At 44.5% G+C, this 27,553-nt stretch overlaps 1 protein-coding gene across 1 annotated transcript; it reads right to left on the reverse strand.

Moving 5' to 3' along the window:
* On the reverse strand, positions 1-4,722 carry LOC123160919 (uncharacterized). The gene is made up of 7 exons (XM_044578765.1): positions 4,583-4,722; positions 3,986-4,330; positions 1,464-1,638; positions 1,148-1,376; positions 609-751; positions 451-519; positions 1-318 (listed from the first exon to the last, which is right to left on the reverse strand). Exons 1-7 carry the CDS (start codon positions 4,660-4,662, stop codon positions 172-174), a joined length of 1,188 nt encoding a protein of 395 aa, XP_044434700.1. The 5' UTR covers positions 4,663-4,722; the 3' UTR covers positions 1-171.
* Between the last annotated feature and the right edge of the window lie 22,831 nt (positions 4,723-27,553).

Here is a 27,553-nt window from a genome sequence, read left to right on the forward strand (position 1 = left end):
TGTCATGTTTGCACCATCTTGAACAGCAGCGTATGCACAGACAACAAACCTTGCGCCTTGCTGGTTCCAATGTATTTCTCCCTCCCTCCCTGGCCATTAGTATTTCTACATAATTACTATCTTCGAAATTAGTACGAGGCAAATAAGTAGGTGGAGTCGCATCCAGCCGCTTCAGTCTTCCATTGCATCCTGCTGGTTCGGTAATGGTGTTGCATGCTGAGGACCTCGTCTTCTTTTTGGCTGAAAAAATGTTTCGGCACGCGGATCATCTTTGAAGCGCCTTCTCATTTGCTCCAAAAAACTTGGATCATCTAGGCACTAGAGTGAATGAATCCACAAGCAGGGAATAATCAGTCAAGTAACGAACCATGCTAGTAGAATGACACTATCCTGATCTCATTCTAGTCACCTCCTACTATACTATATATTCCCTACTATACTATATATTACCGCGTATATATGCTTTACCCGAGCCTCCTCTTTAGCTTGCAACCTAGCTTCCTCCTCCTCGGTGTCCAACTGTAAAAAGAAGGGTGATGCATCTAAGAAACAGTTAAGCAATAAAATGTCAGACACACTCAGACACACCATAAAATAAATCATCATACATTCTCATCAGAGCCGCTATATTGTATAGTAGTGTCACCGCCATACGGCAAATATGGATCTAAGTGACCACCAGAGAATTCATCAGCATCATTAGGGTGCTTCAGGTTTACCATTTTGTTATATGTACAACCACGGCAGTGACCTTCATTCAGTAAAGAAGACAGAGGAGATAAATCATTTAACTACCAAATAGCCAACCAGGAACAAACACATAACAGTAACTGAATAACTGAAACGTAAAGAGACGTGTACAATAAGTCACTACTATACATGGCTTTGCATGAACCACTTTGCTGAGTTTTAACTAGCCTTACCGAGTTTTGGGGCACTCGGCAAATAAGATAATTCCAATAGTTACTATACATGGCTGTGCATGAACCAGCTTGAGATATTAAAATTGTAGGTATAATGAATAGATGAAGGGAAACATAACAAAGGGCAATCAAACGGTGCAATATGAAGCACATTTACATCTAACATACAATTTCAAGTTAGCACGGCCCCAACAAAATGTATCTAAGGTGAGAGTATAAAATACCATTATCATTCGGTTTAAGAATGTAGAAACAGCTGAGCGCAAACTCCTTATACTGTCCTCCGATACGTGTGACTTCGGCAAAGAACAGATTGTCGGTGCCACTGTGAAATTCATCGTCTCCTTTAGTCCTTGCGGTGAAATTTAGATGATAGTACCACTTACAGTTATGGGGGCTGCCCTCACAAATTGATCGGATGCACATAATATCTTTGAGTTCATACGCAAGGTTCTAAAACAGGAAGCATGAGTGGTATAAGTATTGTTACATGAACAGACAATAAAGGGAGTGAGAGTGCACGGGAGGAAGAGAGCAAACCTCCAAAAGATTGTGGTCTTCATTATATTTGTCCAGTAGAGCTTGAACCAATAGGCGTGTATGATTAATCCTTTCCGGATCTACTGATGACTTTGAAAGCTTCTTCCTTGTGCCATCAGGCCAGTAAAGAGCATGTCGTACAGCTTTCTCCATCAAGGAAAGGTCAGCTAGGCACCTAATTTAGACCAAGCATTCTATTTGATTCAACGCTAAATACATCTATTTGAGCGACACTTAATATTGGACGGAGGGATTAGATTGTATTGGAGTACTTTTGAAAAATGGGAACTACAAAGTGACACAAATTACTCTGTCAATGATACATGTCAGACATAAGCAGGACATAAGGTTAGGGTCAATTAGTTTTGAATAGGCATCAAACAGCTGCCATGTCTCTTGAGTTAGTTCATGGTATTTCGTGGTAGTAATCATGGTAGCAGTGATCAACAAACACTACACTAAACTGAACTTTTCACATGCCTGGAAGTCTAAGTTCTCAATGCATCGTTTATATATATGGGGTTCCTTTTAAAGACACCATGTTCATCCTCATCATCCAATTTGTATTTTCTGAATGGAAAATATCAACGGCCAAAACCTTACACCAAAGAAGTGTCGCTCTGTTTCCATATTAATAATGCTGAAGTACATGTTTCCATAGATTTTCCTTCTATAGCATGGTCGTATGTTGATGGTGCTTTCTCTACACCAAGCATACATGTCATGCAACAACGTCACCCCAGGCAGGAGTTGTTCATACTTTTGTGCTACTTTCAAAAGTTCTAACTTCTATGGGGGGTAATTAATTAACTTATTGTTAAGATGCTACATACATGTGCATGCCCTTGTTTATCTTCTAAATTACATGATATCTATTAGAAGCCCATCTGATTCTCCCATAATATATTGACCGAGGAATAAGAAAAAAAGAAGTATTAGGTACCCTGATTAATATAGATGTCTTACACTCTTCGTAATCAGTTAAGTTGTCATGCATCATATTGTATTTATCATTTTCATCCTTTACTAATATATGATTATGCCTATGTCTACACTGACTGCAGTCTCCCTCCAAAGAAAATGTTAATTTTTGTTGAAAAATGTATGCTTGTGTTGTTCTCCGTGATACATCTCTCAATCAGTTTTTAAGTGATAGGAAGGAACACAAGATCAATCCTCGCTCGAAAAAACATGCCTAGAACTGACAAGGAAAATAAATTCTCAAGTGTCGAAGGTAACTATGGATCGGAGGTACATTGGCCATCTTCAATGCAAGAATGCTTATCCAAACTCTTAAAGAGAACAATACAAGTGTCCACGTAAGGATAATACCTCAAATGCAAACTACTCCCTCCGTTCCTAAATGTAAGTCTTTGTAGAAATTCCACTATAGACCGCATACGGATGTATATAGATGCAGTTTAAGTTTAGATTCATTTATTTTGCTCCGTATGTAGTCCACCTATTGAAATCTCTACAAAGACTTATATTTAGGAACAGAGGGAGTACTATTCTAGGGGTGCTTACAAAACTGAAAGGCACTAAGAATAAATGCTGGGCATTGGGTTAGGAATAAGGGTATGGTTGGATGGCTACCAAAATCAGCCATACCAACTGTCGGATCATAGCCAAAATTTTGGCTCTTGTTTGGATGGTTGCCAATATTTTGGCATTTCCTCTAGCCAACTCTAGTTCACTTTCTTGCCAACACTGGCCAAAACATGGGCAACCGAAACCTTAACAAAAAAATTGGCTAGCCAAATTTTGCTAAGTCTGGCTGGGGCTCAAACCCAATCCCAAACAAGCTAAATGATTGGGATTTTGACCCTAACACTCAGCTTTAAGCGCCTCACTTGGAGATGGGTTATGGTGTGCTTGAAGTTGAGAGTGGCAAAGTTACTTGTAGTAGGATCTATGAAACAATAAATTCATCTGTTGCCTGTTGGTCACTTCCAACACACTAAAAATAGAAGCCCTCGCGTTTCTGAAGGCCACTGCTAGTTTAAGAAAAAAACAGTACTCATCTTTTGTTATCAGATCTCCAACTTAGTACGTTTGCACCTCAGAGTAGTGACCAGTGAAAGGAACTTATTATTCTGGCTATTACGATAGTTTACCTGAAGAAACAGAGCTATGGGGCCGAGCCTGACAAAAAGTTAACCAATTGCGCAAGTTTAAAAAAAAATTACAGGTCATGTGATTTTTTGTACTCTGTTAACTTTTAGTATACAAAGCTAAGCTAGAACTCACTCACAAGACACAACTACAGATACTAAATGTTTTCTTAACCTCAACAGATCCCCACAAAAGGAATTTAACCAACTTGTCAGCTTAGTCTACTTTGGGGGCAATTGTCCTTTTCCTGATTCGTGTTCTCGAAACCCTGATAATTTTTTTCTGGCCTACTCACAGAAGCCTATGGCTATTTGATTTATTTTTAAACATTATCAATTGCAAATGTGAAGAGACAGAATAGGAGAAATCCAGTGACGGAAATCTAGAGCGAAGTAGGGTAACTTTACACTGTCTTATCCCGCAGGTCATCAAGATGGCGAACAATAGCATCATCAGCCTCCTGTAAGCTCTGAAATGGCCCACCAATAGGAGGATACATATGAACAGATCCCTCACGATCAGTTCTGATGATAAATGTCTTGGCCCAACCACAAGGTCTCCGAGACGTAATGAGTGGCCCAGGACCAGGAGACAAGCGGCCTCCAATGTGATCATGAGATGCTGCATCCACCTGCAGAGAGGAAGACGATTCCTCCAATGTTGCAGTGTCGAGAGCCTCCTTCAACGATGAGAGATCTGCTGCCTCTCGCGGCATTTGCGTATCGTCGTGAGCTGCCGACGGCTCCGGGCTCCTGAAGTGGAACAGACAGAAATAAGGATCATTGGGGAGAGCACCAGTTTATGTCAACTTATACGAGCGATTGGCCAGAAATCTGAATGAAACTACGCAATGATTTATGTATTACGAGAACCCTCCTTTTGTAATTGCGACCCCGCAAGCAGCCAATTTATCCCCATCTATTCTATGCTCGATCGCGACTAAATCAGGAACAGAAAACGGGCGGTAAATCGTGATAGAAAGGGAGGTGTGGCCGCGGCCTTACCGTGTAGCCAGCAAGCCGCCGCGATGTTCCGTCGTGGCGGCGAGGCGCACTTCCACATTCACGTCCCGGCGGGTGGCCATGGAGGTTCGGTTGGCTTGGCCGCTTGGTGGGGGGTGGAAGTGGTACCGGCACTAACGCACTAGGGTCTGGATATTTTCTTTACTTTATTATTACTAGCACATATGCCCCTACGTTGGAATGGCAGAAAAAATTATGCATTTAAAGTTAGTGAGAATTATATGTGTAAACAAAACCCTATGTGCACGTGAAAAAAGAAATATCTAGCTTCTCGGTTTCGTCGGGTGTGAAGTAATCAATCCGCTATTTTTTTCATTCATTGATCGAGGGCATTTAAGAGTTTTGTTACATCATCGTACGCCAAAGAAGGTCTATGAATTATTCAATCTACTTTTCCTTTCAATCGAGGAGATTTTAAGATATGAAATTTCTTAATATTATAGAAAATATGAACCATTTTTTAAATCTTGAATTTCGAAAATTATGTAAACTTTTAGAAAAACGCGAACAAAAATTGAAACAGAAACATCTTTTAAGATTCACAAATATTTTTTGAAAACACCAAATTCCTTTTATGAAAACATGGACATTATTTAAATTTGTGAACATTTTTTTAAACGGCAACATCTGTTGAAAATTCATAAATGTTTTTGATTTTTTTATCTTTTATATGCGAATATTATTTTGAATTGTGAAAATTTCAATAAACCAAGAATATTTTTCGAATTTGGAGCATTTTTTAAAATGACATTTTCTTTTTAAAAATGTTCAACAATTTTGAAAACAATATTTTTTTACAAAAAAAGGGAAACTTTTTTCAAGTTTCGAATATTTTTCAAAATAGCAATAAAATTTGGGAATTCTAAACTTTTTCCAAAATTTTATTTTTTTTAAATTCTGAACTTTTCTGAGAATTTTGAATTTATGATATAAATTTTTTTAAGAAAAAAACTTGGAAGGGAAAAAGAGATAGGAGACGAAGAATAAAAATAGAAGTAAAACACAGAAACAAAGAAAAAATGGGCTAGCCATTATTGGTTGTACTGTGCGAAGCTCCTACTATATTTGCCACGATGTGCGGAAAATAGAATTTTCCCAGCTGGGTGGACAGAAAAATAAATCGGTTGGCTTTGCTAGGCCATAGCACACAACCCACGTATAAAATTCTGGAAAAGCCTTTTTTTTCTAGCAGACGAATATATAAGAATTTAGTAGGGTTTTTCTCTCTCCCCGACGGCGATAGCCTAGGGTTTCGATGTACTCCGGCGTCGCGGCCGGATCTTACCTACTTTTCCCCGGGCGATCTTGCTGGTGATCCCCTGGACTCAGGCTGATCAAGGGAGGCCCCTCGTGACCTTACCCGGCCTTGGTTCTCGTGGTTTTCTCCGGCAGGTTGACCTAGGGTTTTCGTTGGTGACGACTAGATCGGTCTATTCATGGCGTCGGGATCAAGCTCGCAGGGGCGGCAGGGCAAGGAGACGACGGAGGAACTGCTAGCCAGGTTGAATCTGCAGGAGGAGGAAGATGATGAGTTCGTGTGGGAAGAGGGATTGCCGGATCTGGGGGCGTCGGCGAAGTGGCTAGCCATAGCCAGGGTGCACACTACAAGGACTTTCAGCCCTAATGCTCTTTATGGGGATATGCGTGCAGCCTGGAACCCGGCGAAGACGGTGGTCTGGAGGAAGGTGAAGGACAACTTATTCACAGCTCAGTTTAGTTGTCTAGGGGATTGGAATAAGGCCATGCTAGAGGGGCCGTGGCTTTTCAGAGACCAAGCAGTGATATTGGTGGAGTATGATGGGTTCAAAAACCCTGATAGCATCAAGTTGGATAAGCTGGTTGTTTGGGCGCAAATCCATCGGTTACTTGACAACTTTTTGATTGAGCCTGCAGTCAGGGGGATGGCATCACGAATTGGCGAGGTGGAAGAAGTTCAACTCAAGCTACCGGCAGGTTTTTCCGGTGAATTTGTTCGGGTGAGGGTGAAAATCGATATCAATGCAAAAATTAAGAGGTTTGTCACTGGAAAGAAGGGGGATGAACGAGTTAGATACCAAGTAAAATATGAGAAATTACCTGTCTTTTGCTTTAACTGTGGTGAATGCGGGCATTGGCACGAGGAGTGTGGTGATGGTGTTCATGATGAGACTAAGTTTGAGTGGGGTGACTTTGTTCTGGCCGACAATATTCGCTTCAAGCAACCGGGCAGAGGTGGATTTGGTAACCAGAGGGGTCGAGGCGGCCCAAGGAATGCAGGAGGAAGAGCTAGGGGACGAGAGCAATATAACCCCAATCAAAGCTGGCGCTTCAATGCATATCAGAATGAACCCCGCAGGAAGGCTCGGAGGCAGGAGGAGCAGACAATGCAATGACCACAGATGTATCAGGGCCGAGCGAGCCCCAGGTGATGATCGAGGCACCGAGTGCTGCAGCGCTGGGGGTAGTGGTGGCAATTAACAAGAGGCAATCCTCTGACAACAACCACCCAAAGACAGCTCAGTCGAGCGATGGTAGAGACGGGGTTGTGGCCCCAGTGAGATCTACAGCTCTTGTAAAGCCGGCCGGGGTTCCACCAATGCCGCCTGTATATGTTTCTCGAAGGAAAGAAGTGAAACGACCGAAGAAAGATGTTGGCAATAAAGGAGCCCTGTTTAAGGAGCTGTCTGATGCAGGGACACCGAGTATGGTGACAGATGGAGTGGAATAAGGCAAGGACCAAGATGATGGATCGACGGGCTCCTTCGAGGAGTGCCGCCGGACGCAATGAGTTCATTTTGTTGGAACTGTCGCGGTGCGGGTAAAGCCGCGACAGTTCGTGAGCTTCGCGACTTTGCGAAGAAATTTACCCCTACCGTGTTGTGTATTGTTGAAACTCAATTAAAAGGTGCACGTGTAGAAGCTTTAGCTAACACTTTGGGCTGTGATAATGCCTATGCGATAGATAGTCAAGGAAGAAGTGGAGGAATAGGATTTTTTGGAATAATACAATAAATATTGAGATCTTGGGTGATTCTGTTTATCATATTGATGCAAAGGTTGTAGAGGATGGGAAAGACCCGTGGAGGTTGACATGCGTGTATGGCGAGGCCTAGACACAACTGAGACACCAAACATGGGATCTTCTAAAGGGATTGGCGTCTTTCAGCAACCTCCCTTAGCTGTGTTTGGGGGATTTTAACGAAGTGTTACGTCTGGATGAACATGAGGGAGTTGCCAATCGGAGTAATGCACAAATACAAGGTTTCTGGGATGCAGTTGACGTTTGCATGTTGATGGACTTGGGCTATCATGGCAGATTTTGGACTTTTGAGAAAAAAGTGACCGGGGGATCCTACACCCGCGTGAGGCTAGACAGAGCGATGGCCACAGCAGATTGGGCTGCGGTTTACCCTATGGCCAAGGTTACAAACTTAACTTTGGCCTCCTCGGATCATGGACCCATACTCGTGCAGTTTGAAGAGGTTTTATCACGTCCTAAACCGAGCTTCCGGTACGAAGTGATGTGGGAGTCACATGAATTGTGGCGTGACACTATCAGCTCAGGATGGAGCGAACTTCAAGCTGGTCAAGGAGTTGAGGGGATTCGCAGAAAATTGGAGCTGTTGTCAAAGAACCTCTAGGCATGGAATGATGCAACTTTTGGGAGTGTTAGAAAGGAGATCAAGAAGGCAAAAGCGGAGCTAGAGAGGCTCTGGAGTGTTCCGTCTAGGACTGCTCCAAATCACCTTGAGCAAAAGTTGAATGAACGACTGGTTGAGCTCTATCATAGGGAGGAGATAATGTGGAGATAAAGATCTCGCATACAGTGGTTGACTGCGGGTGATCACAACACAATTTTTTTTCACATGAGAGCAAATATGCGGAGAAGGAAGAACATGGTTCGAGCTCTATACAATGTGCTGGGTATACGAGTAGATGACAAGGCTGAGATGAAACAACTTGTGACAGATTTCTATAAAACTTTGCACGCGGCGGAAGGTGTACAGGGGGTAGATGACGTATTACAACATGTGCCTCGGAAAGAAATTCCAGAGATGAATGCTTCGCTTTGCGCCCCCTTACACAAGTGAGGAGGTAAAGCAGGTCCTGTTTCAGATGTTTCCCATGAAGGCATCGGGCCCAGATGGTTTTCCTGCACACTTCTATCAGCGCCACGGGGACATTTGTGGGGATGAAATAACTAAAGTGGTGCTTCGGATTGTCCGTGGAGAGGAGACTGCTGCAAGTATTAATGATACGGTACTCGTGTTGATACCCAAGGTACAAAACCCCACTCTCCTTACCCAGTTTAGGCCTATCAGCCTTTGCAATGTGATTTATAAAATTGCTTCTAAAGTGGTGGCGAATAGATTGAAGTTGATATTGCCAGATATTATCTCGAAGGAGCAATCAGCCTTTGTCCCCGGGAGGTTAATCACGGATAATATTATATGTGCGTATGAATGTTTGCACTTCATGAAGAGAAACAGATCCAAGACAAACAACTTTTGTGCACTCAAGCTTGATATGATGAAGGCATATGACAGATTAGCATGGCCTTATCTAAAGGCAATTATGGTTAAGCTTGGCTTTGCACCAGATTGGATCCATACAATTATGAGCATGATCACTTCTGTTTCGTTCTCGGTCTTGTTTAATGGAGAAAGATTGGAGAGCTTCTCACCTTCCAGAGGTATCAGGCAGGGAGATCCTATTTCCCCTTACTTATTCTTGATTGCAACGGAGGGCCTTTCGTGCCTTTTAAAACACAGTTCTCAGTCATCAGTGCTCGGTGGCATAAAGGTGGCGCCCACGGCTCCAGCAGTGAACCACCTTTTGGTTGCAGATGTCAGCCTGCTGCTTTTCAAGTCTAGTGTCCACGGGGCAAATGAGGTTCCAAACCTACTTGATACATATTGCTTGGCTTCAGGACAAAGGGTGAACTATGATAAATCGTCCATCTTTTTCAGTAAGGGATGTCCGGAGACCCTTAGAGTGGAGATAAAGAATATACTCAATTAGCAAAATGAATCTTTGAGTGAAAAGTACTTGGGTCTTCCGACCGATGTTGGATAGTCCAAAAATGGCACCTTCAAATATTTACGAGATAGAGTTTGGGAAATGATAAAGAGATGGATAGAGAAACTTTTATCAGTGGCAGGAAAGGAGGTTCTCATAAAATCTGTGGCTCAAGCTTTACCAGTTTTTTCGATGTCTTGCTTCAGATTACCTCGAGGCCTTTGTGAAAGCATTATGTCACTCATTCGTCAATTTTGGTGGGGGCGCAAGAGAGGCAAGAGAAAACCATGTTGGGTAGCTTGGGATTTGATGACTCGACCGAAAAGTTTGGGAGGACTTGGCTTTCGGGATATAGAGATCTTCAACTTGGCACTTTTGTCTCGGCAAGTTTGGAGATTATTGAATGATCCCTCCTCTCTTAGTGCACAAATCCTTAAAGCATCATATTTCCCACAATGTTCAGTCCTTGAAGCTCAACTAGGCCCACATCCTTCTCAGGTGTGGCGATCTATCCTTGATGGTAGAGATATTATCACCCAAGGAGCTATCCGGCGAATTGGGGATGGAACTACCACGAACATATGGCAACATAGTGGGATCCCAAGGGACAGAATGATGAAGCCGGTTGCCTCTTTAGTTGCTGATCCACCGCAACTGGTTTCAGATCTGATTGACCATACTAGAGCTGCATGGCGAGAGGACTTGCTCAGACAAGTGTTCATACCTATTGACGCGGAGGCTATCTTGCAAATCCCGCTCTGTACATGGCTTGTGGAAGATTTGTGGGCGTGGAATGATGATCCAAGGGGGCGCTTTTCTGTACGGTCAGCTTATAAGATGATTGTCAAGATCAAGATTGGGCATGAGGCATGGCTGGAGGAAAGGGAGGATCCTTCCAACTCTGAACATGAGATGAGGGGGTGGAACTCGCTATGGAACATGCCAGTGCCACCGAAACTGCGTTTTTTCACCTGGCGATTGGCGCAACACTCACTCCCTATGGGAGGCGTCCTAAACCATCGTCATATGGCCACTACGAGTGCTTGCTCCCTCTGTGGAGGGCAGGATAGCTGGCGACATTCCTTGCTGGATTGTAATGTGTCTAGGTGTGTGTGGGCACTTTTAGAAGCCGAGATGGTCGAGCACATGTTGGCAACTTCGGAACCTGACACACGGTTATGGCTCTTTGCTATGAATGAGTCTCTTCCACCGGAACAGTTTCAGTTGATGATCGTTACTTTGTGGGCGATTTGGAGTGCAAGGCGGAAAGCTATACACGAAGATGTTGGGGAACGTAGTAATTTCAAAAAAATTCCTACGTACACGCAAGATCATGGTGATGATATAGCAATGAGAGGGGAGAGTGTTGTCCACGTACCCTCGTAGACCGTAAGCGGAAGCGTTATGACAATGCGGTTGATGTAGTCGTACGTCTTCACGATCCGACCGATCCAAGCACCGAACGTACGGAACCTCCGAGTTCAGCACACGTTCAGCTCAATGACGATCCCCGGGCTCCGATCTAGCAAAGCTTCGGGGATGAGTTCCGTCAGCACGACGGCGTGGTGATGATGATGATGTTCTACTGGCGTAGGGCTTCGCCTAAACTCCGCGACGATATGACCGAGGTGGAATATGGTGGAGGGGGGCACCGCACACGGCTAAGGAATGATCCGTAGATCAACTTGTGTGTCCTGGGGTGCCCCCTGCCCCGTATATAAAGGAGGGAGGGGGGAGGCCGGCCGGCCCTTGTGGGCGCGCCAAGGAGGAGGAGGAGTCCTCCTAGTAGGAGTAGGACTCCCCTTTTCCTACTCCTACTAGGAGGGGAAAGGAAGGGGAAGAGGGGGGAAGGAAAGAGGGGGGCGCCGCCCCCCCTCCTAGTCCAATTCGGACCAGAGGGAGAGGGGGCACGCGGCCCATCCTGGCCGCCCCTCTCTCTTTCCACCAAGGCCCATGTGGCCCATTATCTCTCCCCGGGGGGTTCCGGTAACCCTCCGGCACTCCGGTTTTCTCCGACAACGTCCGGAACACTTCCGGTGTCTGAATATAGTCGTCCAATATATCATTCTTTATGTCTCGACCATTTCGAGACCCCTCGTCATGTCCGTGATCACATCCGGGACTCCGAACAAACTTCAGTACATCAAAACTTATAAACTCATAATAAAACTGTCATCGTAACGTTAAGCGTGCGGACCCTACGGGTTCGAGAACTATGTAGACATGACCTAGAACTATTCTCGGTCAATAACCAATAGCGGAACCTGGATGCCCATATTGGTTCCTACATATTCTACGAAGATCTTTATCGGTCAAACCGCATAACAACATACGTTGTTCCCTTTGTCATCGGTATGTTACTTGCCCGAGATTTGATCGTCGGTATCCAATACCTAGTTCAATCTCATTACTGGCAAGTCTATTTACTTGTTACGTAATGCATCATCCCGTAACCAACTCATTGGTCACATTGCTTGCAAGGCTTATAGTGATGTGCATTACCGAGAGGGCCCAGAGATACCTCTCCGACAATCGGAGTGACAAAACCTAATCTCGAAATACGCCAACTCAACATGTACCTTCGGAGACACCTGTAGTACTCCTTTATAATCACCCAGTTACGTTGTGACGTTTGGTAGTACCCAAAGTGTTCCTCCGGTAAACGGGAGTTGCATAATCTCATAGTTACAGGAACATGTATAAGTCATGAAGAAAGCAATAGCAATATACTAAAGGACAAGTGCTAGGCTAACGGAATGGGTCATGTCAATCACATCATTCTCCTAATGATGTGATCCCATTAATCAAATGACAACACATGTCTATGGTTAGGAAACATAACCATCTTTGATTAATGAGCTAGTCAAGTAGAGGCATACTAGTGACTATATGTTTGTCTATGTATTCACACATGTATCATGTTTCCGGTTAATACAATTCTAGCATGAATAATAAACATTTATCATGATATGAGGAAATAAATAATAACTTTATTATTGCCTCTAGGGCATATTTCCTTCAGTCTCCCACTTGCACTAGAGTCAATAATCTAGATTACATAGTAATGATTCTAACACCCATGGAGTCTTGGTGCTGATCATGTTTTGCTCGTGAGAGAGGCTTAGTCAATGGGTCTGCAACATTCAGATCCGTATGTATCTTGCAAATTTCTATGTCTCCCACTTGGACTTGGTCCCGGATGGAATTGAAGCGTCTCTTGATGTGCTTGGACGTCTTGTGAATCTGGATTCCTTTGCCAAAGCTATTGCACCAGTATTGTCACAGAAGATCTTCATTGGTCCCGATGCACTAGGTATGACACCTAGATCGGTAATGAACTCCTTCATCCAGACTCCTTCATTTGCTGCTTCCGAAGCAACTATGTACTCAGCTTCACATGTAGATCCCGCCACGGCGCTTTGTTTAGAACTGCACCAACTTACAGCTCCACCGTCTAATAAAAACACGTATCCGGTTTGCGATTTAGAATCGTCCGGATCAGTGTCAAAGCTTGCATCGATGTAACCATTTACGACTAGCTCTTTGTCACCTCCATATACGAGAAACATATCCTTAGTCATTTTCAGGTATTTCAGGATGTTCTTGACCGCTGTCCAGTGATCCACTCCTGGATTACTTTGGTACCTCCCTGCCAAACTTATTGCTAAGCATACATCAGGTCTGGTACACAGCATTGCATACATGATAGAGCCTATGGCTGAAGCATAGGGAACATCTTTCATTTTCTCTCTATCTTCTGCTGTGGTCGGGCATTGAGTTTGACTCAACTTCACACCTTGAAGCACGGGCAAGAACCCTTTCTTTACCTGATCCATTTTGAACTTTTTCAAAATTTTATCAAGGTATGTGCTTTGTGAAAGTCCTATTAAACGTCTTGATCTATCTCTATAGATCTTGATGCCCAATATGTAAGCAGCTTCACCTAGATCTGTCATTGAAAAACTTTTATTCAAGTATCCCTTTATGCTATCCAGAAATTCTATATCATTTCCAATTAATAATATGTCATCTACATATAATATCAGAAATGCTACAGAGCTCCCACTCGCTTTCTTGTAAATACAGGCTTCTCCAAAAGTCTGTATAAAACCATATGCTTTGATCAAACTATCAAAGCATTTATTCCAACTCCGAGATGCTTGCACCAGTCCATAAATGGATCGCTGGAGCTTGCATACTTAGTTAGCACCTTTTGGATCAACAAAACCTTCTGGTTGCATCATATACAACTCTTCTTCCAGAAATCCATTCAAGAATGCAGTTTTGACATCCATTTGCCAGATTTCATAATCATGAAATGCAGCAATGGCTAACATGATTCGGACAGACTTAAGCATCGCTACGGGTGAGAAAGTCTCATCGTAGTCAACCCCTTGAACTTGTCGAAAACCTTTTGCGACAAGTCGAGCTTTATAGACAGTTACATTACTATCAGCGTCAGTCTTCTTCTTAAAGATCCATTTGTTCTCAATGGCCTGCCGATCATCGGGCAAGTCAACCAAAGTCCATACTTTGTTCTCATACATGGATCCCATCTCAGATTTCATGGCCTCTAGCCATTTTGCGGAATCTGGGCTCATCATCGCTTCCTCATAGTTCGTAGGTTCGTCATGGTCAAGTAACATGACTTCCAGAATAGGATTACCGTACCACTCTGGTGCGGATCTTACTCTGGTAGACCTTCGAAGTTCAGTAGAAACTTGATCTGAAGTTTCATGATCAATATCATTAGCTTCCTCACTAATTGGTGTAGGTGTCATAGGAACCGATTCATGTGATGAACTACTTTCCAATAAGGGGGCAGGTACAGTTACCTCATCAAGTTCTACTTTCCTCCCATTCACTTCTTTTGAGAGAAACTCCTTCTCTAGAAAGGATCCATTCTTAGCAACGAATGTCTTGCCTTCGGATCTGTGATAGAAGGTATACCCAACTGTTTCTTTTGGGTATCCTATGAAGACACATTTCTCCGATTAAGGTTCGAGCTTATCTCGTTGAAGTTTCTTCACATAAGCATCGCAGCCCCAAACTTTAAGAAACGACAACTTTGGTTTCTTGCCAAACCACAGTTTATAAGGTGTGGTCTCAACGGATTTTGAAGGTGCCCTATTTAACGTGAATGCGGCCATCTCTAAAGCATAACCCCAGAATGATAGCGGTAAATCAGTAAGAGACATCATAGATCGCACCATATCTAGTAAAGTATGATTACGATGTTCGGACACACCATTTCATTGTGGTGTTCCGGGTGGCATGAGCTGCGAAACTATTCCGCATTGTTTCAAATGTAAAACAAACTCGTAACTCAAATATTCTCCTCCACGATCAGATCGTAGGAATTTTATTTTCTTGTTACGATGATTTTCCACTTCACTCTGAAATTCTTTGAACTTTTCAAATGTTTCAGACTTGTGTTTCATTAAGTAGATATACCCATATCTGCTTAAATCATCTGTGAAGGTGAGAAAATAACGATATCCGCCATGAGCTTCAACATTCATCGGACCGCATACATCTGTATGTATGATTTCCAACAAATCTGTTGCTCTCTCCATAGTACCGGAGAACGGTGTTTTAGTCATCTTGCCCATGAGGCATGGTTCGCAAGTACCAAGTGATTCATAATCAAGTGATTCCAAAATTCCATCAGTATGGAGTTTCTTCATGCGCTTTACACCGATATGACCTAAACGGCAGTGCCACAAATAAGTTGCACTATCATTATTAACTCTGCATCTTTTGGCTTCGACATTATGAATATGTGTATCACTACTATCGAGATTCAACAAAAATAGACCACTCTTCAAGGGTGCATGACCATAAAAGATATTACTCATATAAATAGAACAACCATTATTCTCTGATTTAAATGAATAACCGTCTCGCATCAAACAAGATCCAGATATAATGTTCATGCTCAACGCTGGCACCAAATAACAATTATTCAGGTCTAAAACTAATCCCGAAGGTAGATGTAGAGGTAGCGTGCCGACCGCGATCACATCGACTTTGGAACCGTTTCCCACGCGCATCGTCACCTCATCCTTGGCCAGTGCTCGCTTATTCCGTAGTCCCTGTTTCGAGTTGCAAATGTTAGCAACAGAACCAGTATCAAATACCCAGGTGCTACTGCGAGCTCTAGTAAGGTACACATCAATAACATGTATATCACATATACCTTTGTTCACCTTGCCATCCTTCTTATCCGCCAAATACTTGGGGCAGTTCCGCTTCCAGTGTCCAGTCTGCTTGCAGTAGAAGCACTCAGTTTCAGGCTTAGGTCCAGACTTGGGTTTCTTCTCTTGAGCAGCAACTTGCTTGCTGTTCTTCTTGAAGTTCCCCTTCTTCTTCCCTTTGCCCTTTTTCTTGAAACTAGTGGTCTTGTTAACCATCAACACTTGATGCTCCTTCTTGATTTCTACTTCCGCAGCTTTTAGCATTGCGAAGAGCTCGGGAATTGTCTTGTTCATCCCTTGCATATTATAGTTCATCACGAAGCTCTTGTAGCTTGGTGGCAGTGATTGGAGAATTCTGTCAATGACACTATCATCAGGAAGATTAACTCCCAGTTGAATCAAGTGATTATTATACCCAGACATTTTGAGTATGTGTTCACTGACAGAACTATTCTCCTCCATCTTGCAGCTATAGAACTTATTGGAGACTTCATATCTCTCAATCCGGGCATTTGCTTGAAATATTAACTTCAACTCCTGGAACATCTCATATGCTCCATGACGTTCAAAACGTCGTTGAAGACCCGGTTCTAAGCCGTAAAGCATGGCACACTGAACTATCGAGTAGTCATCAGCTTTGCTCTGCCAGACGTTCTTAACGTCGTCAGTTGCATCAGCAGCAGGCCTGGCACCCAGCGGTGCTTCCAGGACGTAATTCTTCTGTGCAGCAATGAGGATAATCCTCAAGTTACGGACCCAGTCCGTGTAATTGCTACCATCATCTTTCAACTTTGCTTTCTCAAGGAACGCATTAAAATTCAACGGAACAACAGCACGAGCCATCTATCTACAACAAACATAGATAAGCAAAATACTATCAGGTACTAAGTTCATGATAAATTTAAGTTCAATTAATCATATTACTTAAGAACTCCCACTTAGACAGACATCTCTCTAGTCATCTAAGTGATCACGTGATCCAAATCAACTAAACCATAACCGATCATCACGTGAGATGGAGTAGTTTTCAATGGTGAACATCACTATGTTGATCATATCTACTATATGATTCACGCTCGACCTTTCGGTCTCCGTGTTCCGAGGCCATATCTGCATATGCTAGGCTCGTCAAGTTTAACCTGAGTATTCTGCGTGTGCAAAACTGGCTTGCACCCGTTGTAGATGGACGTAGAGCTTATCACACCCGATCATCACGTGGTGTCTGGGCACGACGAACTTTGGCAACGGTGCATACTCAGGGAGAACACTTCTTGATAATTTTAGTGAGAGATCATCTTAAAATGCTACCGTCAATCAAAGCAAGATAAGATGCATAAAGGATTAACATCACATGCAATCAATATAAGTGATATGATATGGCCATCATCATCTTGTGCTTGTGATCTCCATCTCCGAAGCACCGTCGTGATCACCATCGTCACCGGCGCGACACCTTGATCTTCATCGTAGCATCGTTGTCGTTTACGCCATCTATTGCTTCTACGACTATCGCTACCGCTTAGTGATAAAGTAAAGCAATTACAGGGCGTTTGCATTTCATACAATAAAGCGACAACCATATGGCTCCTGCCAGTTGCCGATAACTTCGGTTACAAAACATGATCATCTCATACAATAAAATATAGCATCACGTCTTGACCATATCACATCACAACATGCCCTGCAAAAACAAGTTAGACGTCCTCTACTTTGTTGTTGCAAGTTTTACGTGGCTGCTACGGGCTTAGCAAGAACGGTTCTTACCTACGCATCAAAACCACAACGATAGTTCGTCAAGTTAGTGCTGTTTTAACCTTCGCAAGGACCGGGCGTAGCCACACTCGATTCAGCTAAAGTGAGAGAGACAGACACCCGCCAGCCACCTTTAAGCACGAGTGCTCGTAACGGTGAAACCAGTCTCACGTAAGCGTATGGTTAATGTCGGTTCGGGCCGCTTCATCTCACAATACCGCCGAACCAAAGTATGACATGCTGGTAAGCAGTATGACTTGTATCGCCCACAACTCACTTGTGTTCTACTCGTGCATATGACATCTACACATAAAACCTGGCTCTGATACCACTGTTGGGGAACGTAGTAATTTCAAAAAATCTCCTACGTACACGCAAGATCATGGTGATGATATAGCAACGAGAGGGCAGAGTGTTGTCCACGTACCCTCGTAGACCGTAAGCGAAAGCGTTATGACAACGCGGTTGATGTAGTCGTACGTCTTCACGATCCGACCGATCCAAGCACCGAACGTATGGCACCTCCGAGTTCAGCACACGTTCAGCTCGATGACGATCCTTGGGCTCCGATCCAGCAAAGCTTCGGGGATGAGTTCCATCAGCACGATGGCGTGGTGACGATGATGATGTTCTACCGGCGCAGGGCTTCGTCTAAACTCCATGACAATATGACCGAGGTGGAATATGGTGGAGGGGGACACCGCACACGGCTAAGGAACGATCCGTAGATCAACTTGTGTGTCCTGGGGTGCCCCCTGCCCCCGTATATAAAGGAGGGAGGGGGAGGCCGGCCGGCCCTTGTGGGCGCGCCAAGGAGGAGGAGTCCTCCTCCTTGTAGGAGTAGGACTCCCCTTTTCCTACTCCTACTAGGAGGGGAAAGGAAGGGGAAGAGGGGGGAAGGAAAGAGGGGGGCGCCGCCCCCCCCTCCTAGTCCAATTCGGACCAGAGGGAGAGGGGGCGCGCGGCCCATCCTGGCCGCCCCTCTCTCTTTCCACCAAGGCCCATGTGGCCCATTATCTCTCCCCGGGGGGTTCTGGTAACCCTCCGGCACTCCGGTTTCCTCCGACAACGTCCAGAACACTTCCGGTGTCCGAATATAGTCGTCCAATATATCAATCTTTATGTCTCGACCATTTCGAGACTCCTCGTCATGTCCGTGATCACATTCGGTACTCCGAACAAACTTCGGTACATCAAAACTTATAAACTCATAATAAATTTGTCATTGTTACGTTAAGCGTGCGGACCCTACGGGTTCGAGAACTATGTAGACATGACCTAGAACTATTCTCGGTCAATAACCAATAGTGGAACCTGGATGCCCATATTGGTTCCTACATATTCTACGAAGATCTTTATCGGTCAAACCGCATAACAACATACGTTGTTTCCTTTGTCATCGGTATGTTACTTACCCGAGATTTGATCGTCGGTATCCAATACCTAGTTCAATCTCGTTACCGGCAAGTCTCTTTACTCGTTACATAATGCATCATCCCATAACCAACTCATTGGTCACATTGCTTGCAAGGCTTATAGTGATGTGCATTACCGAGAGGGCCCAGAGATACCTCTCCGACAATCAGAGTGACAAAACCTAATCTCGAAATACGCCAACTCAACATGTACCTTCGGAGACACCTGTAGTACTCCTTTATAATCACCCAGTTACATTGTGACGTTTGGTAGTACCCAAAGTGTTCCTCCGGTAAACGGGAGTTGCATAATCTCATAGTTACAGGAACATGTATAAGTCATGAAGAAAGCAATAGCAATATACTAAACGATCAAGTGCTAGGCTAACAGAATGGGTCATGTCAATCACATCATTCTCCTAATGATGTGATCCCATTAATCAAATGACAACACATGTTTATGGTTTGGAAACATAACCATCTTTGATTAATGAGCTAGTCAAGTAGAGGCATACTAGTGACTATATGTTTGTCTATGTATTCACACATGTATCATGTTTCCGGTTAATACAATTCTAGCATGAATAATAAACATTTATCATGATATGAGGAAATAAATAATAACTTTATTATTGCCTCTAGGGCATATTTCCTTCAGAAGATATATACCAGACTCCGTTTGCCACTGACAACTTCATCAAAGCTTGCTTATCAGACATAGAGTTTTTGAAGAAGGAGAAAGCACAGGGGATAGCAGTACCACGACCCCATAGGTGGATTCCGCCACCAATAGATTACTGAAAGCTCAATGTGGACGCGGCCGTGTCACGCTCGGGCACGTTTGGCGCAGTTGGTGTGGTTTGCAGGGATGAGAGGGGTTTGTTCATGGGAGCGTCAGCTCTCGTTTTCAGGGGACTCCGCAACCCCCAGGTGCTAGAAGCACTAGCTATTCGAGAGGCATTAGCACTTTCAGAAGATCTCTATATCAACCAAATACAGGTGGCCTCCGATTGTAAGGTGGTGGTAGATGCAATCATGCAAGGAAGCTCAGCAAACTTTGGAGCCATTGTCGAAGAAATCAAGGCTAGAGCAACTACGTTTATTTCATGTTACGTTTACTCATGAGTATAGGACCTCCAATACGGAGGCCCATAATCTCGCAAAGCATGTATTATCTTTAGGGTTTGGCCGACACACCTGGCTAGGACAACCCGGCGATCTTCTTTTTGTACCTATGAACATTCTGATTCAGTAATAAAGCTTTGTGAGATTCTCAAAAAAATATATAAGAATTTAGTACAACCTCGCATGGAAAAAAAGTTCGACGGTGAACGGATGAAAAATTTGGCGAAACGCACTCTCCTTCTATCCGTGGTGGTAATAAATTCTTATCCATTTCATCTATTAGAAAAAAGGCTTTTCCAGAATTTTATACGTGGGCTGCGTGATGTGGCCCAGCGAAGCCAGCCCACTTATTTTTCTGCCCATACTACTGCAAAAATTACATTTTTCACACAGGGCGACAAATAGTCGGAGCTTCACACATGACAAGCAATCATGGGCTGGCCCATTTTTATTTGTTTCTATGTTTTATTTCTATTTCATTCTCCTTCCCCTATCTCTTTTTTCACTTCCAAGTTTATTTTGCTTATAGAAGTCATTTAATAAATTCAAAATTCTCAAAAAGTGTTCAGAATTTAAATAAAAAAATCAAATTCTAGAAAAGGTTCAGAATTCCAAAATTTTGTTGATATTTTGAAAAATATGCAGAACTTGAAAAAAGTTTCCCATTAGTTCAAATTTTTTTTACTGTTTTTCAAAAGGGTCTTTTACATCTGTGTCCCTAACTCGAACCCACTATTCAGATTTGCCCCTAACTTCAAAGCCTGCTCAAATTTGCCCCTCCGCCGTCAAGTCTCCTTATAGAAATGCCCCTCCGTGCCGTTTCCGTCAGGTCAAAGGCCTTTGACCTTTTTTGGGCGTTTGTTGGACATTTTTCCCCTAGAAAAAAATAAGCCAGAAATTCAAATAGTAGAGAGAGAGCGCATGCTAGCTTTTGGCCCAGAAAAGCCCAGCCAGCCCAGCCCACTGGTTGGTCACCTTCTTCGTCTTCAGAGGCTAAGGGCGTGTCCGCCCGCCCATTCACCCGAGCGCCGCCGTTAACGTGGCCAACGACGGCAAGAAGTCGGACCGCCGTGTCTGCAAGGCCCACCGTAGAACAGAGCATCACCACACCGTAGATCTGGACCTCGGGTGCCTTGCAACTACACAACCGACGAGATCACCGCCACCTCTGCCCACCGGCCGCCGTCTTCGATTTGCTGTCGTACGAGGTCCCTCGGTGCTCCCTTATCGTACAGGAGATCCATATGGTGTTGCGAAACTGCCGGACATGTCGCCAACGAGCTCTTCTTCGTCCAGCCGCCTCCCCACGACGCCTTGCTCCGGCGGCCGTAGGCGAGGTCCATGTGCTCATGCTCGGCCGTCCCCAGACCCTTTGAAGACTCTGGCATGCTCGCAGTGAGACGCTGATGCCGACCCCTCTCCCCCCTGCTTTCTAGCCCCCTGCCACCTAGCTTTGACCGCCGCCGCCGCCGGCCTCAGCCATGCCCGACACTCTGGCCGTCCCCGCTCGCCCTACCACTTCTATTCAACACGGAGCAAGCCCAGGAGCGCAAAGGACCATTCCACCAGTCATTTGGTCGCTGGAACAGAGCTCCCCTGCCCTCCGCCGTGGCGTGTGCTCGCCGGCGGCTTAACGCCGGTGGTTCGATTAGTACTAATGGGCTTCCTATGACATGTGGGGCCCCTTAGCTATATTAGCACTAATCCTAGCGTGTGTTAAATATTATGCTAATTACCGAGACTAATCGGCAGGCCCTACCAATTAACAAAACTGCTAAACTATTTTAAAAAATAACTAGACACTTACATGTGGGGTCCCACGTGTAAGTGAGAGAGAGGGTAGAGAGAGTGAGGGGTGAGAGAAAGTGTTTTTCCTTTTTATTTTTTCTCACTCGGTCCCACTTGTAAGTGACACATGGAGGCAGGGGCAAATTGTCCAAAAAACGTCAGTTAGACGGTCAAACCCCTTTGACCGGACGGAAACGGAGCGGAAGGGCATTTCTATAAGTGCACATAACGGCGGAGGGGCATTTTTGAGCAGGCTTTTGAATTAGGGGTATATCTGATTAGGTGGTTCGAGTTAGGGACAGAAATGCAAATGGCCCTTTTCAAAATTGTTTGAGATTTCTAAAAAAATGGAAATTAAAAAAATGCTCCAAGTTAGAAAAATATTCTTGTGTTAGTGAAATTTTCACTATTCAAAATAATGTTACAAGATACACATTTTTGAAAAATGTTATGAATTTTTAACACATGTTCCCGTTCTAAAAAATGTTCAGAAATTTAAATAATTTTCGTGTTTTTATAAAAAGTCGGTGTTTTCAAAAAAGTATTTTTTAATTTACAAAATGTCCCTATTTCAAATTTTGTTCATATTTTTCTAAAAGTGTACATAATTTTCAAAATACCTGTACAGGATTTAAAAAATGGTTCTTGTTTTCTGCAATATTTAGAAACTTCATAGCTTAAAATCTCCTTGATTGAAAGGAAAAGTAGATTGAATAATTCATGGGCCTTCTCTGGCGTACGATGACATAACAAAACTCTTAAATGCCCTCGATCAATGAGTGAAAAATAGCGGATTGATTACTTCACACCCGGCGTAACTGAGAAGCTAAATGTTCATTTTTTCACGTTCGCAAAGTGTTTTGCTTGCATATATAATTCTTACTAACTACAAATGCATACTAATTTTTCTTCCGTTGCAACGTACGGGCATATGTGCTAGTATTAGTAGATATGGATTCGTTTGGCCGAGAAGAGGAGATCGGGGGATTTTTTTTAGCAATTTGATAAAACGGCACACTTTTCCTCCTAGTGTGACTCAATGGCACACCCTTCCTTTTATTAGATGGCGCTGCTGCGGCATGGACAACTGGGCCGACTAGACGGTGTCGCAGCGGTATCTAGAGGAGGTCCGAGCCATTAGTGTCTGACTGGGACGCTTGAAGGGACTGCGCCTTTTCTCTCCGGCCGGTGAGGGAGCGGCTGTAGCGCGGCGAGACCGGGTAGACGGGCGGAGCGCTGGGGAGAAGCCACGCGTCAATGCGACAGCGGTAGGATGCGCGGTGCGCCATGGAGGAGGCATGGCGAGGAGAGCGAGGGGGCGGCGTTGTTCTGTCTCGGATGTTCTGGTCGCTGTCTCGTCTGTCTCTCTAGTGAGGTTCTATCGAACCAGTAGCCAGGTCAAAGCGACCGAGGGTAAAATCGTCCTACAAATTTTTACGTGCAGGCCTAAACCTAAAATGGAACGAAAAAGCCAGTTTGTGCCATTTTATCTAGCTATGAATCAAAAAGTATGCCAGTTTATCCAATAAAAAGAAAGATGTGTCATTGAGTCAAAGTACAAGGAAAAACGTGCTACTTTATCAAATTGCTCTTTTTTAGCGGAAAAGCGTAAAACTGGTATCCCGTACGAATTGGGACTTTTGTTTCCGCTTGGAATGGGCCGAGCAATGCTACACATATGTGCATCTCTTTTACGGGGTTAACGAAGAGGCTGAGGTGGGTTTTTTGATTGGGTGTAAATCAGGGTGAGGGCCCCACCCCAGCTGAAATTCAACGGGTGGAGGGGGGGGGGGGGGGCAAGTTTAATTAGTTTGAAATAGTCCATAATAGCATGTAATAGTCTGTGCGTGTAGCATTTTTGGACTGGGCCTCTCTTCCATGGCTTGCTGGTGGCTATCAGTTCTTGTGCGCTCCTAGTCCACCTGCTGCCCATACTGTTCCCCGAGTTCGTCCTGGATCTCGGAACATGGCCGCTGCCAGTCGAGCACAAGCCCATGATGAGTCTGGTAAACCACACATGCGACTGGTCATCTCTTCTCTTAATGTTCCTAATACTATTTCTTCCCAGGGCAACGAGAATGTTAATAGCTCTAGCGCGCAACCGAGGATCTCACACATGTGATGAAGATAAGAGCAGCGCAACCGAGGATCTCACGGTTGAATCATCGCCTGCGAGGAGGACGAATATGAGGTGAATGATATTCTCGCACAAAGCACACACCATGACGATTCTATATAGAATGGTGTGGACTTACTTTGGTGGAAGAGAGAGTATCATATTGCGGACCGTAATGAGACCCTGCTCAAGGCAATGGCATTGTCGGATCCGGCGAATTGCATCATCCACGATGGAACTTGCATGACTCATGATGCTTTTAGCATGCTGCAATTTTACTCGGTGGAGCTGGCTGAAATCCGCGCGGACAATGGCTCAGTAGAGTTGTATAGATACATAGCAGTGCGGGATGATATCGATGCATTGCTTAATTATGTAGTCAATGTTAGTAGGGATGCATGATCCCATCATTGTGGAGTAGGGTTCTCTCATACACATACATGACTAGCCCTAAGTGAGGGATAGATATGGCGGATAGTGCTCTAATTGAATATGACATGACGATTAAGGAAGGTGAAGAAGAAAAAGATAACCGACAATTGATCGAATGTGCATCAATCATAGGCTTCGAAGGCAAATGGAATCAACCATTCACATTTCGCATCTCGGGCGACGGTGGTGCCGTCAACATAATTTTATCCTCGACGTTAAATCCCCGCGGCGCTAAACGTCGGTTAAACACTCGACTTTGGCGACTAGATGGGTGATGTTAGGCTAAAAATTCCAACCTCTCTCGGTTTCTCCTAGATCTGATTGTAAACTGAGTTCCAATCGTACAAGATTTCGAGTTTCTGAATTCAATCTAACATCTCGCTCACGAGAGTCTTCTTGCTTTCATCCATGCCTCGGTCGAAGGTCACTACCAATGGGAATTGTCCAAGGTCTGATCTAACATGGCCTCGGGCTCTTCCTCGGCCACGCTAGATGCTTGGTCCATAATGACAGTCACTACTAGGGAAAAGCCTAACAGCAACGCGGGTTCTAGGTATATCAGTAGCGCGGGGACTCGCGCTATTAATAAGGCGCTACAGCTAACCCATAGCAGCAGCGCGTGCACGCCCGCGCTACTGCTATACAAGTGTAGCAGCAGCGTGCTGCGTGGAAGCTCGCTACTGCTAATAGCTCTAGCGCGCTTTGGCTGGACGCGCTACTGCTACTGTCACGCTGCTGCTAACTTTTCTCCACTCGCTACTGCTAATTTTAGTAGTTTTTGATTTTTTTCTGCATATTTGTTTTGTATTTGAACAGGCTTTATACAAGAATCTTTAGCAGATACAAATGTCATCATGATACACATACAAATGGCTGCGAGACCACAAATGTAATCATAGCATATACATACAAATAGTCTCATCATAATCATCATCCAACCCAAAGTGGTATCTCGTCATCATCTCAAAAATAGTGATACATGCAAGTCTCGAATACTTGCAACTACAACGTCATCCATCTAAACAATGGTATACGCGAGAAGAGCTATCACTATGAGTGAGAGCGGAACTATGCAGTACATGAGGCGGCGGTTACGAGTCCTCTCTCGCGCTAGCGTGAACCTCAAGTAACTAGCTTCTCCTTCTTGTCTGCTTTTGAAGCCTTTATGGCTGGCGCCCGAGACCCCATTCACTTGCGCCTGACACTCAGGCCACTTGTTGTACACCCCCGGAACCTTCCCTTTGTACACGACATATCACTGCCATCTCGCCATCAAGAAACTAGGTACCTGTTAGAGATGCATCTTCATCAAGAGGATGTACAATCATATGCAACAAAATATACTAGAGCAACACGAAAAAGAAAGGGTTAGCAACTAGATGCAACATACAGTACGCAAACTAATTAACTAGAGGTACGCAGGTCATCGTACCCAAACTAACAAAGTAGCGTTACGCAAGTTCGGCAGGGACCGTGGACATCACAAAGTTTCATCACTACAGAAAGTATACAAGTTCAACCGACACATATCATCATCATCGGCATCATAAATCACTAGAAGTTCCATCCTTCCATATCATCGAGGATGGACCCTAGCTTCTTGAACGGCGTGAGGTCATGACGTTGCATGCCTATGCGAGTTCGGACGTCAGCTCGCGATATAGGGCCGTGGTGGAACATCCCCTTCTCATCGACGACTTCTTTCATGATGATCGTCGCAATGTCCCTTTGGATGCAAAAGAAGTCATCTCTAAGTTTACAATCCGCTTCTCCATGAGATTCTACCCACTTGTGGATATGATCATCATTTCTGCTTGTCATGCGAAGCTTTTGGTGATCCGTGCTGAACTCAATCATGAGATGGAGGATGTAGAATCCATCTTTCTTGCTTGGTTTTGGGACATGGATGCAGCAGAAGTTAGTTTTATGCGCGAAACCCATCTTCTTGTTCCTTTGTTTCCTGATCTGCATGTGGCCACCTCTAATGCTGAAGCCTTGGAGAGCATCATCTAGAATATTCATTATGTGGGTGTAGTCCTTCTTCTCGTAGTCTCTGGAAGGGTCGAAATACACGGCGTGGGAGACTCGCGGGTAAAGAACGATAAGGACGGCGCGCCCGTTGCTGCGGGGAAAAGACACCTCAAATTATTCTCCATATGAGCGAGAAGGAATGATTGAAATGTACGAAAGGGTTGTCCGGAACTGACTTACTTTGGATGATAAGGCAGGAGGACAATTTCCTGGTCCTTATTCTGTACCATGAAGTTTTGGAGGTAGTCCCTAGCAGTTTCACGCTCAAAGTCGCCGAGACTCAAGAAAGACTCGTGCATGTAGTACGGATCCGCCACACAGATTTGCGAGACTTCTTCTCTCTTCATGACGGAGCTCATATGTAGCGCAAAAAGGCGGACGATTGTAAAATCGAGCCGCCTTGTCAGAAACATCTCAAAGATATGGTCAAACCGCAGGAAGAACACCTCCGCGGGCCGTGTGTCGACGTAGCACTTCCCCTCAGGCACACGAGCCGCGTATGTCGGATATCCTGGATCCTTCGAGGCTAGTAGGCTTTTCTCAGTCGACAGCACATGGTCGTGCAGTCTCCTGAGATCCCCTGATAGTGCCTCCAGCGGTTTCGGCGGTAGCATCGGCTCGCCCGTGAGATTGAACATGGCCGCACCTTTCATGGGTACACGCTCTTCAGAATCCATCGTCTGGCTGCTATGTGCTCTAGCTTGTTTGGAGGCAGCTATCTTCCCCGATCTCTTCCTGTCCTTTCTCTTGGGCACACCTTCCAGGCCCTTCCTTAACCCCTGCCCAGTGTTCATTGGTTAAGCACTGTACGACCCCGGCTAGTTGAGCCTGTGTTGAGGCGGCATCTTCAGGCGTGTCCTGTGAGGATTTCATGAAGAGAGACTTTTTGCAATCCCTGCTACGACCTTCCTGCCCGGGCAGATCATCCATATCGTCATTAGCATGCTGATAGCCCGATTCGTCATATGGTTGACTCATCATATTTAAGTCACACTCATACGCGTTTGTATTGAGGAAAGCCATTGGGTCGACCTCCGTCTCATCATCCATTCTCTGTTCTACAGGACCGATTACATCAGCCAGTACTATTGCACCCCCT

This window comes from Triticum aestivum, chromosome 7B (genome assembly GCF_018294505.1).
Source record: "Triticum aestivum cultivar Chinese Spring chromosome 7B, IWGSC CS RefSeq v2.1, whole genome shotgun sequence".
In the NCBI taxonomy this organism is placed as follows: Eukaryota; Viridiplantae; Streptophyta; class Magnoliopsida; order Poales; family Poaceae; genus Triticum; species Triticum aestivum.

Coding starts and splice junctions, on each gene's coding strand:
- LOC123160919 (XM_044578765.1), bottom strand. CDS start 4,662: ATGGCCACCCGCCGGGACGTGAATGTGGAAGTGCGCCTCGCCGCCACG. Junction 1,639..3,985: donor GACCTGCGGGATAAGACAGT/GTAAAGTTACCC, acceptor GGTCTAAATTAG/GTGCCTAGCTGACCTTTCCT. Junction 319..450: donor GGGTAAAGCATATATACGCG/GTAATATATAGT, acceptor CATTCACTCTAG/TGCCTAGATGATCCAAGTTT.